The sequence below is a fragment of the Drosophila grimshawi genome, unplaced genomic scaffold (assembly GCF_018153295.1).
Source record: "Drosophila grimshawi isolate 15287-2541.00 unplaced genomic scaffold, ASM1815329v1 contig_1369, whole genome shotgun sequence".
Lineage (NCBI taxonomy): Eukaryota > Metazoa > Arthropoda > Insecta > Diptera > Drosophilidae > Drosophila > Drosophila grimshawi.
Window position 1 is genome coordinate 5,238,573 of NW_025062891.1, and position 12,070 is coordinate 5,250,642.

Sequence of the window (12,070 nt, forward strand, 5' to 3'; positions counted from 1 at the left end):
TTTATCTAGGTTTGTTGTTGTTGTGGTTAGGGAATATGCTTGGTAGATGCAATATATTTATGTATATTTAACTAATTAAAATAGAGCTCCAATTTGCGTATTTATTTATGAATTCGAATTATATTTTTTTGTAGTATATTTTGTTCATTTATAGTTATTTGTTGTTGTGTTTATTCTTTGGTACACGGCTAAAGGCTACGCAATATGGAATTTACTCGTAATGCTCATACAATATAGCTACAATATACATATACATATATATATATATATATTCTGATTTATACTTTATGTCTGCTGTATGTCAATGGGATATATAAATTATTGCTCTACTTGGTTATTTGTATCTCGTATTCATATCGTACGACTACGATAAATAGATGCTTCAATGCTCTATGTACAGTGTGTGTTGGTGTGTGTGAATTATGTGATTCAATTTTGGATGTTTGTATGTGTGTGATTTTGCATTTGTTCAGTTTTAATTAACTATAACAGAGGCTAGCATATCGATAACTACATATATATATGTATAAGTACTATATATATATATATATATAAATATACGTTGCGCCTAACAATTTATATGTCGTATTTATGTATATTTAATAATAATTATTATTATTTATTTATTTGTTCATTTTGCTTTTGTTTCCTTCTTATTTTGTTTTGTTTTGGTTTTGTGAATCACATTCGCGCCTTATGCAAAACTAATGATTTGGGTTTATCTTTGCAGACATCTGTGCCGAGAGAAACTTCAACTCAATCTGGGTTCACACACACACAAATGCCCGACTCTCAACTTTAAAGAATTTGAATAATTATAAAAGTATTTAATTACATGTGATACTTGACAAAAGGTGTTTGTGTGTGTGAGCTCAGTTTGAGTACAAATCAGAGGGCTGTGCTGGGTAGAAAGCTTAGTCTACTTTCAGGTCGAAAATTGACAAAAAGATCAAGTTCAACAGACAGCGAGACAGCAAATAGATAGATAGAGAGAAAGGTTGAGAAAAAGAAAGTGTGTGAGAGGGTTAGAAATCGAGACAGAGATTATTTGTGGGCTGTTAAAGGTCTACATTGAGTTAAGTTTAATTTTATGTTCGAGTTTGAAAGAGAGAGAGAGAGTTACAAAGTACGCGTTACGATCTGACTGACATTTACATAAATGCATCCATAATTTGAGTATAGCGGCAACCTAATTACAATACAATAAATATCAAATAATTTGCTTGCATTTTACATATGTCATTTACAAATGTGTGTGTGTGTGAGTGTGTCTGTGTGGTACATAGTAGTAGAAGAAATACTGCATAGTCGGTATCGGTATCGGTAATCGGTAGTATACAAAATAGTAGACAGTGCTGTTCTTTGTTGTTATTTGTTGTGTTAGGTTTGTGAATACTTGTTGTACTAACAAGTATTTGTACACACAATTCAGTGGCTCTCTGTTTAGAAAAAGCTCTTCAAGAAGCCAGCGGGCCCAGCCTGCAAAATAAAGTTCCGATTAATTTGCATCGATAACACAAAATTGAGACTGTTAAAAACTGCACTTACGTCCTGCTGCTGCTGTTGTTGTGTTTGTGCTTGTTTGACTTTGGCTTGAGCGATCTTTAAGGCTCTGCGAAGCGTAGAAAATGCAATTAGTAATCGTATATTTAATTAGTTAAGCTATTGTCACTCACTGTTGCAAATCCATAATGGTCTTTTCTTTGGCGTTCTGCTCCTCCTGTGACATTTGTACCAATTGCAGCAGTCGCTCCGTTTCAGTTGCCGCCTTCTTGTGCTCCTCTTTTGTGTTTTGCAGTTCCTTCACACAGCTGCAAATAGAATTGACACATGTTAACAGTAAGTTAGAAACAGAGAGAAAGAGAGCTTTTATTTACATTACACTAACATATTGTGTTATGTTAATATGACATATCGTTGATTGATATATTATACTCATTACACAGTGTTATGTGCATGTTAATTTTAACAACAGCAGTTGTGTTCTTGTTAAATTTTTATCAAAAAACATTTGTTTTATGTGCAGTTTAGCTACAGGAGCCGTTTCTTTCTTGAAATCAGTTCAACTTACGCTTCGAGCTGCCGTTGCGTGTCCATCAGCTTCTTGTTTAGCTCGCCGGCGGCCGCCGCACCGCCCCCTTGTGTTTGCAATGACTTTTCCAATTGATCCATTTGCTCCTTACGCTTGCGCAGCTGCACATCGAATTCGGACATTTTCTTCTCCTTGTCCTCGATGTCCTTGCGCTTCGCTTCGATCTGCTTGCGCTGCTCATCGATGATCTTGCGTTCGCTTTCAGTGGCCTTCGCCTGGTTATCGATCTGCTTGCGCACCTCCTCCAGCTGCTTCTGCTGCTGCTCCAGCTGCTGGCGCTGCACATCTGTTGCCGCCGCCCCCGCGCTGCCCGCCTGCTGCAGCTGTTGCATTTGCTGCTGCAGCGTTTGGATTTGCTGTTGCAGCTGTTGCACTTGCTGCTGCGCTGTCTGCAATTGCTTCGCCTGCTCCTGATTGGACATCTGCAAAATGATGATATTAATTAATATAAGTGTTAAGAGTATCAATTTTAGATAACTTTGATTAGCTTTTGGTTGAAAATTAGTAAATAGAATATAATGGTTTTGCGTAATTGTTTCTAACAGGCAGAAGGAAGCATCTCCTACCAAATAAAGTATATATATTCTTCGAATTTGGAGAATGCCTCGCGCAGATCAAGTTTGTTTTACTTTATCGATAACTGCCCGGTTCTGGAATATCGATACATTTCGTTTTCCAGTATCAAAAAAGCATGATCTTTAAAGGCAGAGGCATCGAATATATAATATGCTTATGTATATTATTGATCAGTTAAACAAATTTCATCAAGATCAAATAAGAAATACCCAAGTTATTGATCTCATTTCTATCAGCAGGCGCAAGTATTTCCTGTATACGTATGTGCGAGCGTAAGAGACGGCGTGAGAAAGAGATGGCATGGTTACCAAATCAGCGCGAACACAAATATGTTTGTGTGTATTCTGTAGAGACCCGTTACCTACAATTTTGTATACGTATTATGTACACATGTGTGATGTATGTTGTGTGTATTTTAGCAGTCTACTAGTGACTGTAAAATAACAGCTGTAACTTAATTGTGCTTAACATATAATATCGATGTCGATCGATATCATTTGTGTAATCACCAGCTTGAAGCAGAACAGCTCGATCGTTATGATTAAAGGAAAGTGGGACATCTAGATTAAGACAGCATTCAAATTGAACAAGTTAGAATGCTCTAGTGGAGACAGAGCAACCGCAATATATTCTGAATTCAGGCTTGCAGTAGTTTGCAAAATATGAAAATACAAATGTTTTGAATTGATATAGTTTCTGAGATAGACCCGGTTATTAATGCTGATCAAAATTAAATGTACTTGATGTATTCGGATATATGTACTTCCTTCTGCCTGTTATAGACATTTGCACAACTTAATTACACGCTTTTTCCCATCGGACTGTCTGAGACTGGTTTGCTTTTGCTTACCTGACTCTTCTCCAGCTCCTGGACGAGGAGCTCTAGCTGCTGCTGGAAGCGATCACGTTCCGTGCAGGCCGCTTGCAGCTCAACCTTGACCTTTTCAAGCTCCTTGGCGTCGACGCCGCTGGTGGCGCTGGCAGCTGCCGTCTGTTGCTGTTGTTGCGCCGCCTGCTGCTGCTGCTGTGTCATCTGCTGCTGCATTTTCTGCATCTGGGCATGCTGATCCTTGATGTGTTGGTCCATCAGCTGAAGCAGACAGAGAGAGAGAGAGAGAGAGACGGTAGCTTTTAAGTTTGCAGTTCGAAATGGATTTTTGGTTTGCTTGACTAACCTGTATGCGTTTGTGCATCTCCTGGGCGGCCTTGTCGGCCATGTCGGCGCGATTCTTCTCTTGCTCGATGACCTTGCGCCACTGTTCGATCTCCTCGCGCGTGGCGCCCGCGGCGCCTGCTGCAGCGGCTGCCTGCTGTTGCTGTGGTCCTGCTGCCGCCAGAGCGCGCTCCGACTCCTGCAGCTTCTGTTGCAGCACCTGGATCTCCTTCTGCATGGCCTGCAGTTCGGCGGGTGCGGCGGGCGCAACGGGCTGGCCGTTGCGCAGCTTGCGATTCTCCTCGCGTGTCTTTTGCAATTCCTGTTCGGCATTCTGCAGCTCCTTCTGGAAGTTCATGAGTATCTCCTGACTCTTCTCCAGTTGAAGCACCAGCTGCTCGCGCTCCATGGCCAGCTGTTTGACATCGCTCTCCAGTTTTTGGACGTGCTTCTCCAGCTGCGGATGGGCGCCGCCCGCGGCGCCACTGCGTCCGGCTTGCGTTCGCAGCGATTCCTTCTCCGACTCGGACTTCTCGAGACGATCGTGCAGACGGCCCAGCTCGGCGCCCATGCGCTCGAATTCGATGCGCGCAGACTCGGTGTTCTCCTGCTGTTTGGCCAAATGCATTTGTGCCTTCTCCAGTTCCTTGGCCAAGCGACCGGCCTCCAGTTCGGTAGCATCGCGCGACTGCAGCGCCTTCTCGAGGCGATCACGCAGCCGATCGATCTCCTGTCGCTCGCCCGCCGAGATCGACATCGAGGCGGACGAGCGCACCGGTTCGCCGGGGCTCACCGAGGACTGTTGCAGGCGCAAACGATCGACCTCCTTCAGCAGTTTCTCGTGCTTGTCGCGCGCCTTCTCCCGCTCGATGTGGGCACGCTCCAGTTCGCTCCGTTGCTTGTCCTGATTGGCCAGCAGTTTGGCCACCTCGCCCTTCGACAGCTCCAGCTGTAGACTCGTCTCGTGCAGCTTCGACTCCATGTTCTGTATCTCGTTCTCGATCTTCTCGTATTTATCCTTGTACTTCTCAAACGATTCCGACTCGTACTGCGACTTGCCGCGTATCGTCTCCAGCTCCATCAGTGTCTTGTCCAGCTTCTCACGCAGCCGTTCGTTCTCCTCCTTCAATCGGCGCGTCTCACGCCCGAACGTATCCGTATCCTGCAGCTTGCGCAGCTCCACTTGGTTCTTTTCGTAACGCTCGCGCATCTTCTCCAGCTCGACGGCATAGTGGGCGGCCTCGTCCTTCGCAGCCTCCACACTGGCGGCTGCCTTCGTTTGTGCCGCATGTGCACGCTCCAGTTCGTAGGTGACGCGCTCCAGCTCCGACTGGAGGTGCTCCTTCTCACCCTGGGAGCGACGGATGTCCGTCTGTATCTTATCGAAGCGATCCCGATTGTGCTCCAGTTCACTGCGCGCATTATCCTCGCACTCCTTGGCTCGACTGAGCTGCAGGGCAGCCCGATCGCAGGCCTCCTGCAGCCGTGTGCTCTCATCCTGCAGCTTGCGCAGATCTTCACGCGCCTTCGTGGCGGCCAAGCCGGAACGTTCCGCCTCCACCTCGAGACGGGCCCGATCCGCTTCAGCAGTATCGCAACGGCATTGCAAGCGATAGATCTCGTTTTGGGCACGATCGTACTTCTCCAGCATCTTCTCGAACTCCTTGTTGGAGGTGTCCTTCTCATCGATCAGCTTCTGACTGGCATACAGTGCCTTGTCCAGCTTCTCCTTGAGTATCTCCACCTCGGTAACGGCATCATCGCGCTCCATCTGCAAGTAGAGCAAAAGCAAGCGACTAAGTATAGCAGTGGGTTCTAATCGGATCTGATGGGATTCTTAATAAGGGCCAAGCAGTGTTTTTTTTTTAAATGAAGCTACAAATTTACAAACAGCCAATTTCACTGGTAGTTTTCAGTTTCACATGCTATGTTTTTGTTTTTTTTTTTTTTTTGGATTAGACGATTAGTATATGTATGCCTTATAATAGAAGTATATGGTTTTATTGCCAATTGAGTATGTGTGTGTTGAAATACCTCTCTTTTAGTGGTTCTCAGTTGGGTTGGGAAATTACCTGCAGTTTCTGCTGTATGGCATGCGATTTCTCGTAACGCTCCTTGAGCACTTCCAGATCGGTTTGCATCGCCTCCCGATCTCGTGCGGCCTTCATTAGGAGCGTCTGTGAGGATTCCGATCGCTCCTTGAGCGTTTCCAGTTCATCGGAGAACTGATCCCTCTCCTTCTGTATGCGCGCTAGCTGCGTCTGTTTGTTGTGAATGTATTCGCGAGTGTATTCATATATATCACATATAGCACATAGTTGAAAGATAGATACGTATATAGATGCGAATATGGGGTATGCATAGGAAGTATGTGTACGATATTTATATATATATGGATATATATATGTTGTTATATTGGTATATGCATGTTTATATATGATATGAGACACAGCAATCGGCTTAAGTATATAGAATAGTATTGAGTATTGAGAGTGGTCGCTCTGAACCCGATTGAAATTTGTGGTTCGGTTTAATAATGGGAAAAGGTAGCGACAATAGATTCGATCATTATCTTGTTAAAAATAAAAAGTCACAACAATTGCGCAAAAATAGCCAATCATTTGTCGAAAATAGAAAGAAGCACAAAAATTCAAATAATTTGACTATTGTTTTTGAAATTCAATATTTTAAAGTGTTTTTTTGAAAACATAAATATTCATTCATAGAAAATTGGTATTATAATTTCTTTTCCAAAAATAAAGAATGAAATTTAAAAAGCTTTTCGATTAGAGGCCAAAAATGATAGATAGAAAATAAAGAATTGATCTTTGGGATATTTTGAGTTTCAGAGCAACCACTGATAGTAAGTGGCACGTGTGTGTGTGTGTGTGTGTAGTTATGTACAGTTGAGAAAGGCTTTGTTTTAGGTTAGTGTTTGGGGTTGGGGGTTAGTCACAACACATTACAGTTACATTGCACAGACATCGATTGGGGTACAGGTTGCACAAGGCTCTACGCGTGTTGCATGGCTCGGCGTGTGTTTCTATGCATGTGTGTCTGTGTCTGTGTGTGTTTGTCTGTGTGTTTGTCTGTGTGTGATGGCACCTTGAATGTGTTGAGTGGCAACGATTACCGCATACCTGCGTCTTCTCGAGCTTTTCGCGTATGCGATCCGTGTCCAGGGTGAGAGTTTCACGCTCCTTCTGCATGCGCGCCGCCTGGCCGAGGGCCTTGTCCAGCTGCGATTGCAGATTATCGTAGTCGTAGGTGAGCTTCTCCTTTTCGAGGACGAGTCGTCGGTTCTCGGTGCCGGCCTTGTCTAGTTTATCCTGCAGATGATCGACCTCGTTCTGCGCCTTATCCAGCGAATTTTGCAGCTTCTCGTGCTGCAGCTGCGCCTTGCCCAACGTTGCCTGGGTGCGCTCCATCTCCTCCTTGATCTTCTCCACCTCGGAGAATGCCTGCGGCACAGATACCAACCGGGTGTGAGTGAATTGGAAGGATGGTTGTGGGGTATAGAGGGGGGAGGGAGGTGCTAGTGGGTAGTGCGCAGGGGTTGGGGAGGAATAACAGATTTTGTTGTGCCTACCCGATCGCGATCGGCGTGTATGCGCGAGACGCCGCTCTGGGCCTTCTCCAGCTCCTGGCGCAGACTCTCCTGCTCACCCTGGGCGTTCTCCAGCTTCGCCTTCAGTCGATACACTTCGCCCTGGCTCTTTTCCAGCTTCTCCTGCAGGGCGGCGCCCTCTTCGCGTGCCCTTTCCGCGTCCGACTGCGGTTTTTCGGTTTTGGCGTTATCGTTATCGAGTTGTTAATTGTTGTTGTTGTTGTAGTTGTTAGGGGGGGTAAATTGGATGTGGATACGGATATTATTTACAGGCACGCATGATGTGGATGGTCTCTTAAATGAATGACTGACTGAATGGCTGGCTGACTGACTGACTGATTGACTGATTGACTGACTGATTGTCAGACACAATACATAAATAGGTAAAACAACAAGTACGAGTACTTATAATAATAATTACGATAACGATAACGATTGCGATAACGATTGCGATAACGATTACGATAAACAACTTCTAGAGCGAGCGATATTTATGCTGCGAATGTTGAGCACAAAGCGAATTGACAATGGACTGTGGGTGACACTTGATAAACGACAAGGACAAAGAGACAAAGACAAAGGCAGAGAAAGAGAGATAGAGAGAGAGAGAGAGAGAGAGAGAGCGAAAGAGCAGGCAATGAGGCTGAGCAAACTGACAGCGATAGGTGGCGCTCGGGTGCAAAATGAGACAAAGACAAAGTATGTGTGAAGGAATAAGGCTACGAGTATTAAGGCAAACGTAAGACAGACTTTAAGGCAAACGTAAGTGTGTTTGTGTGTGTGAGTGCGTGTATGTGTGTGCGAGCACGTGGGTATATGGGTGTGTGAGTGTATGGGTTGAAGAAATTAACAGCTTAAGTAAATCAAGCGCAAGTCTTGCAACTTTCCAGCAGAGTTCTCTGAAAACAGTTGCCAAAGTCACGTTGCAAAATTGGCTTCACGTCTTGCCTGAGTTGTTGTGTACGTGTTTGTGTGTGTCTGTGTGTGTGTGTGTGTGTGTGTGTGTGTGTCTGTGTGTGTGTGTGTGTGTGGGCGTGTGTGGGAGAGGCTGTGTGTGGTCCCCTAGGAAAAAGTTTTTGAGTAATTCCTTGTGTACTTTGTACTTAAAACTGTCTTTTATTCACACTGGATTTGGAAATGTAAAGTTTTGAGCTCTTAAATGGCTTGGTGATAAGGTAAGGTTTTTTTAGACAACATTATTCCCTTTTACACATATATTTATAAAGTAAATATTAAGTTTCGATTGGCTGCTTGTGTCTACACGTAAAGAAAGAGCTACTTCAATGCTGTTGAATTCATCCACTTTGATAGTTTATGTCTTGAGTTCGTCACTTCTTTATGAGGAGAGTAGAGAAACTTTTGTTGTCCTTGGAATATTGCGAGAAGCACACTTAATTTAAGTCGCCCTTTGTGGGATTGCTCATCAATTATTGTTCAATTATATACAAGAAGACCTAATCCCAAAACGTCCTATTAAATGTTGTTGTTGTCGTTGATAAAAAACGGCTGCTTCTTCGTCAAAGTTAATTTGTTTGGTTATGTGTGGCTTTCGGATGGTAATTTTGTTCATTTTGTTCATTTTGGGCCTCGACAACACACACAAAACTCATGCAGGAGTCACACATAGATGTTCGGAATCCACACGATGATTGATGGATTTAGATGGACTCAAAGCAATTCTGTACAAGGACAATGGTTGAACAAATGCTTAAATATATATATTTATATATGTATGTATGTATGTATATGTATGTATTATGTATATAAGTTTATGTAGGTTAGTTAGTATGTTAGGCAATGCAAGTTACGAATAGTATTATTGTACAGTAAGTAAAACACATGACATTTATGTAGTAGATGGCAGCTAATTTGATTTGTTTTTGTTTTGTATGGAATGTTTCCAATGTTGTTGTTTTTCATTTTGGTTCCAAAAATGTTTTAGTTGCTGTATCTTGTTACTAAAAACTTGTACGAGTATCATTTGTTTTTTGTTTATAAGCATTTACTCACAAAACGTTCTTTAGTTTCGCCCTATAGAAAATGAATGTAAGCACAACGATTTAGATAGAGTTTAGGTTTTAGTATACACAAAATATTTATAGGTAGTTTAGTAATTGTTTTTTTTTTTTGTTTTTACTTTTACGTTACAGCTAAGAGTTATGTGAAAAAAAGCAGTAAAACCTTTTAGCGCAAGTCAACAGTTTTTTATAATTTTAGAACAGGCGATAAGAAGTTGTTCTAGCTTTTTCACCAATTTGAAATGAGTAAATAACCCAAAAGCAGTTTGGAATTTTTAAACTAAATTTCTGAATTTTACATTAATAAGTAAATTACTTCTTTTTGTTATACATTAGTTTCCATCTTTTAATAATAATATTTATTTAGTTGAGGTCTGATATTAAAAGTGCAAAAGAAGGAGTTTAAAGTAAGATCTTTAATTAATAATTTATTTGTTAATTTTGGCGAATACTCGTTGTAATTTATATACGCTTAAAAGTGATTTGATTTGCAGGTGCAAAATGTTTGGCTGTGTGTGTGTCTGTGTGTGTGTGTCTGTGTGTGTTGGTTGTTGCTCTTGATGTTGAGATGCCATTAAGAAGACAGCTGAATGTGTTTCATACAGAAATGTACAGATTAGAATGTGTTCTGTTGTTGTTGTGGAAAGTATATAGAGTACAGAAAGAGTATTCATTCATGGATTGAGACCAATGCGTAGTAGTTGTAGTAGTTAGAACGAGTTGTTGTTGTTGTTATTGTTGTTGTTGTTGTTGTTGTAGCACACGCACACAGAGATAGATATGAAATTTGACTTGCATATTTTGCGAGAGCGATTTGAGATTTGATTTACGCATAGATTACTAATTAATAGAGCACACAGAGAGATACACGAGTCACGAGAGAGATGCTCGTATGCATAGATACATAATATGTATAGGTTATATGCACAGAATACGAATATGTAATTTATATATATATAGTATTGTATATTTTATAATTATATATTTATATATATATAATATATGTATGCATCGAATATGGGCTTAATGATGATTGTAATAACTGTACCTGTGTCACTCGCAGCTCAGCCTGTGTGCGCCTCAACTCGGCAGCGGCCTTATCGGCTCGCTCCTGGGCCCGATCCAGCTCCTGGGACGTGGTCATTGTGGTGCGTCCAAACGTTGTCTTTGATGGGTGCGAGACGCAAAACGAATCAATTAGTATTTAGTTATAATGGCATACAGATAATATTTATGTTAGAAACGGTTAGAAACAGCTACAGAGTTAGAAACAATTAAGCATAGCATAAACATTTCAAACAATTTCAAAACATTGGCAAATATGGTCCAGCAGGAAAGCAATCGAATGGCATACGATGCGTATACGTATTGTGTGTAAGCCATACATATATGGCTTATATTCAATTTATACTTAATATGTAGCAGTGTAGCATTGTGTTTCGATAATGAACATGAGTTTTGACTTGGGATTTCGTATCAAGCTTCAAGTTTATGTAGGAATTGATAGTCGGTGCATTTAACGCTTTAAACATTTGTTTTGTGTTCACCATTGTATCTGCTCTATAAACATGTGTGTGTGTGTGTGTGTGTGTTTCTGTGTGTAAGTGTGTATTAAGCAAAACTAACAAATGCAATTCTTATAATTCAAGGCCTTATAAAATTACATTCTTCTACTCAACGCAGCACTTATAAACTGTGCAGTATTCAAGTGTTGCAAAATTAACGCAATTTTTAATAATATTATTATTATTATTATTATTATGAGCCTGATTTAAAGCCTAACCAAGCGTTAGATAAGTGAATTTATAGACTTTTTAAATCGAGCATTGGCTTTAACGTTTCGATTAATATTGGACTATTGGTGTGCTATCGATTATCTTTTTATTTTTTTTTGTTTTGAGCACTAGTTCTACATTGTGGCCTTGTGGCCAGCCAAGGCTTGTGGCCAACTTACCGATATTTTGCCCGTTTCGAACATTAACTTTTGTACGTTCTGTAAAGTACGATACGATATGCATGTTCAGCAACAATTAAACAATTCAGACATAGACATTTGCATGAGGCAGGCATACTTAATTAACGGCGATGATAATTGTAACCGCTTCAATTATTATGCATATCAATTTGTAAACGTATGTAAGTGGACAAGATTAAATCAAAACCTCGACTACTTGCTAATTTCACAAATCGTGTATTTATGCACAGGTTGTCAGGATGTGTGTGTCTGTGTGTGCGAGAGAGAGTGTGTGTGTGCTGACCAGACTAAGAATGTGTGTGCACAGTGCTAGCGGGGAGCTGGTGTTGGTGGCAACAGTGGCTGACTAATGTGTTATGCAAATGGGCAAATGGGCCCCAAAAGTTTCTGTTGTTTCCGTTATTAAACAATTGAAGTGTTAACATGCTAGCATATAAATATTTAACGAGTGTTGAGTATTCATTCACTATTCCAATTGCAGGAATACTTGTGGCATTAAATACTTTGTGAGTAGTAAAAAATGATTTGTAAAATGATTTTTAAATTTCTCACATTTAAACTGATTTTCAAAATCAATAAATAATATTATCTGGCTCTTCAGAAACTTTTAGGTTTGCGCCTTGCATAGATTTGATCTTTCAACTGAAAC

General features: G+C 41.3%; 1 protein-coding gene across 6 annotated transcripts in view; it reads right to left on the minus strand.

Moving 5' to 3' along the window:
• Positions 1-635: 635 nt before the first annotated feature.
• Positions 636-12,070, minus strand: part of LOC6561153 (myosin-9) — a 37,941-nt gene continuing 26,506 nt past the window's right edge. For 2 of the 6 annotated variants that reach the window (XM_043216470.1, XM_032734604.2), the window contains 12 exons: positions 11,401-11,439; positions 10,495-10,611; positions 9,439-9,459; positions 7,411-7,593; positions 6,962-7,282; positions 5,894-6,082; positions 3,844-5,592; positions 3,519-3,758; positions 2,072-2,514; positions 1,677-1,811; positions 1,549-1,612; positions 636-1,479 (listed from right to left, as the gene is read on the minus strand). In XM_043216470.1, coding sequence (XP_043072405.1) covers positions 1,444-1,479; positions 1,549-1,612; positions 1,677-1,811; positions 2,072-2,514; positions 3,519-3,758; positions 3,844-5,592; positions 5,894-6,082; positions 6,962-7,282; positions 7,411-7,593; positions 9,439-9,459; positions 10,495-10,611; positions 11,401-11,439 — 3,537 coding nt within the window. In that variant the 3' untranslated portion in view covers positions 636-1,443. The remainder of the gene's footprint in view (positions 1,480-1,548; positions 1,613-1,676; positions 1,812-2,071; positions 2,515-3,518; positions 3,759-3,843; positions 5,593-5,893; positions 6,083-6,961; positions 7,283-7,410; positions 7,594-9,438; positions 9,460-10,494; positions 10,612-11,400; positions 11,440-12,070) is intronic. The other 4 variants (XM_032734607.1, XM_032734606.1, XM_043216471.1 and 1 more) reach the window with 3 other exon arrangements.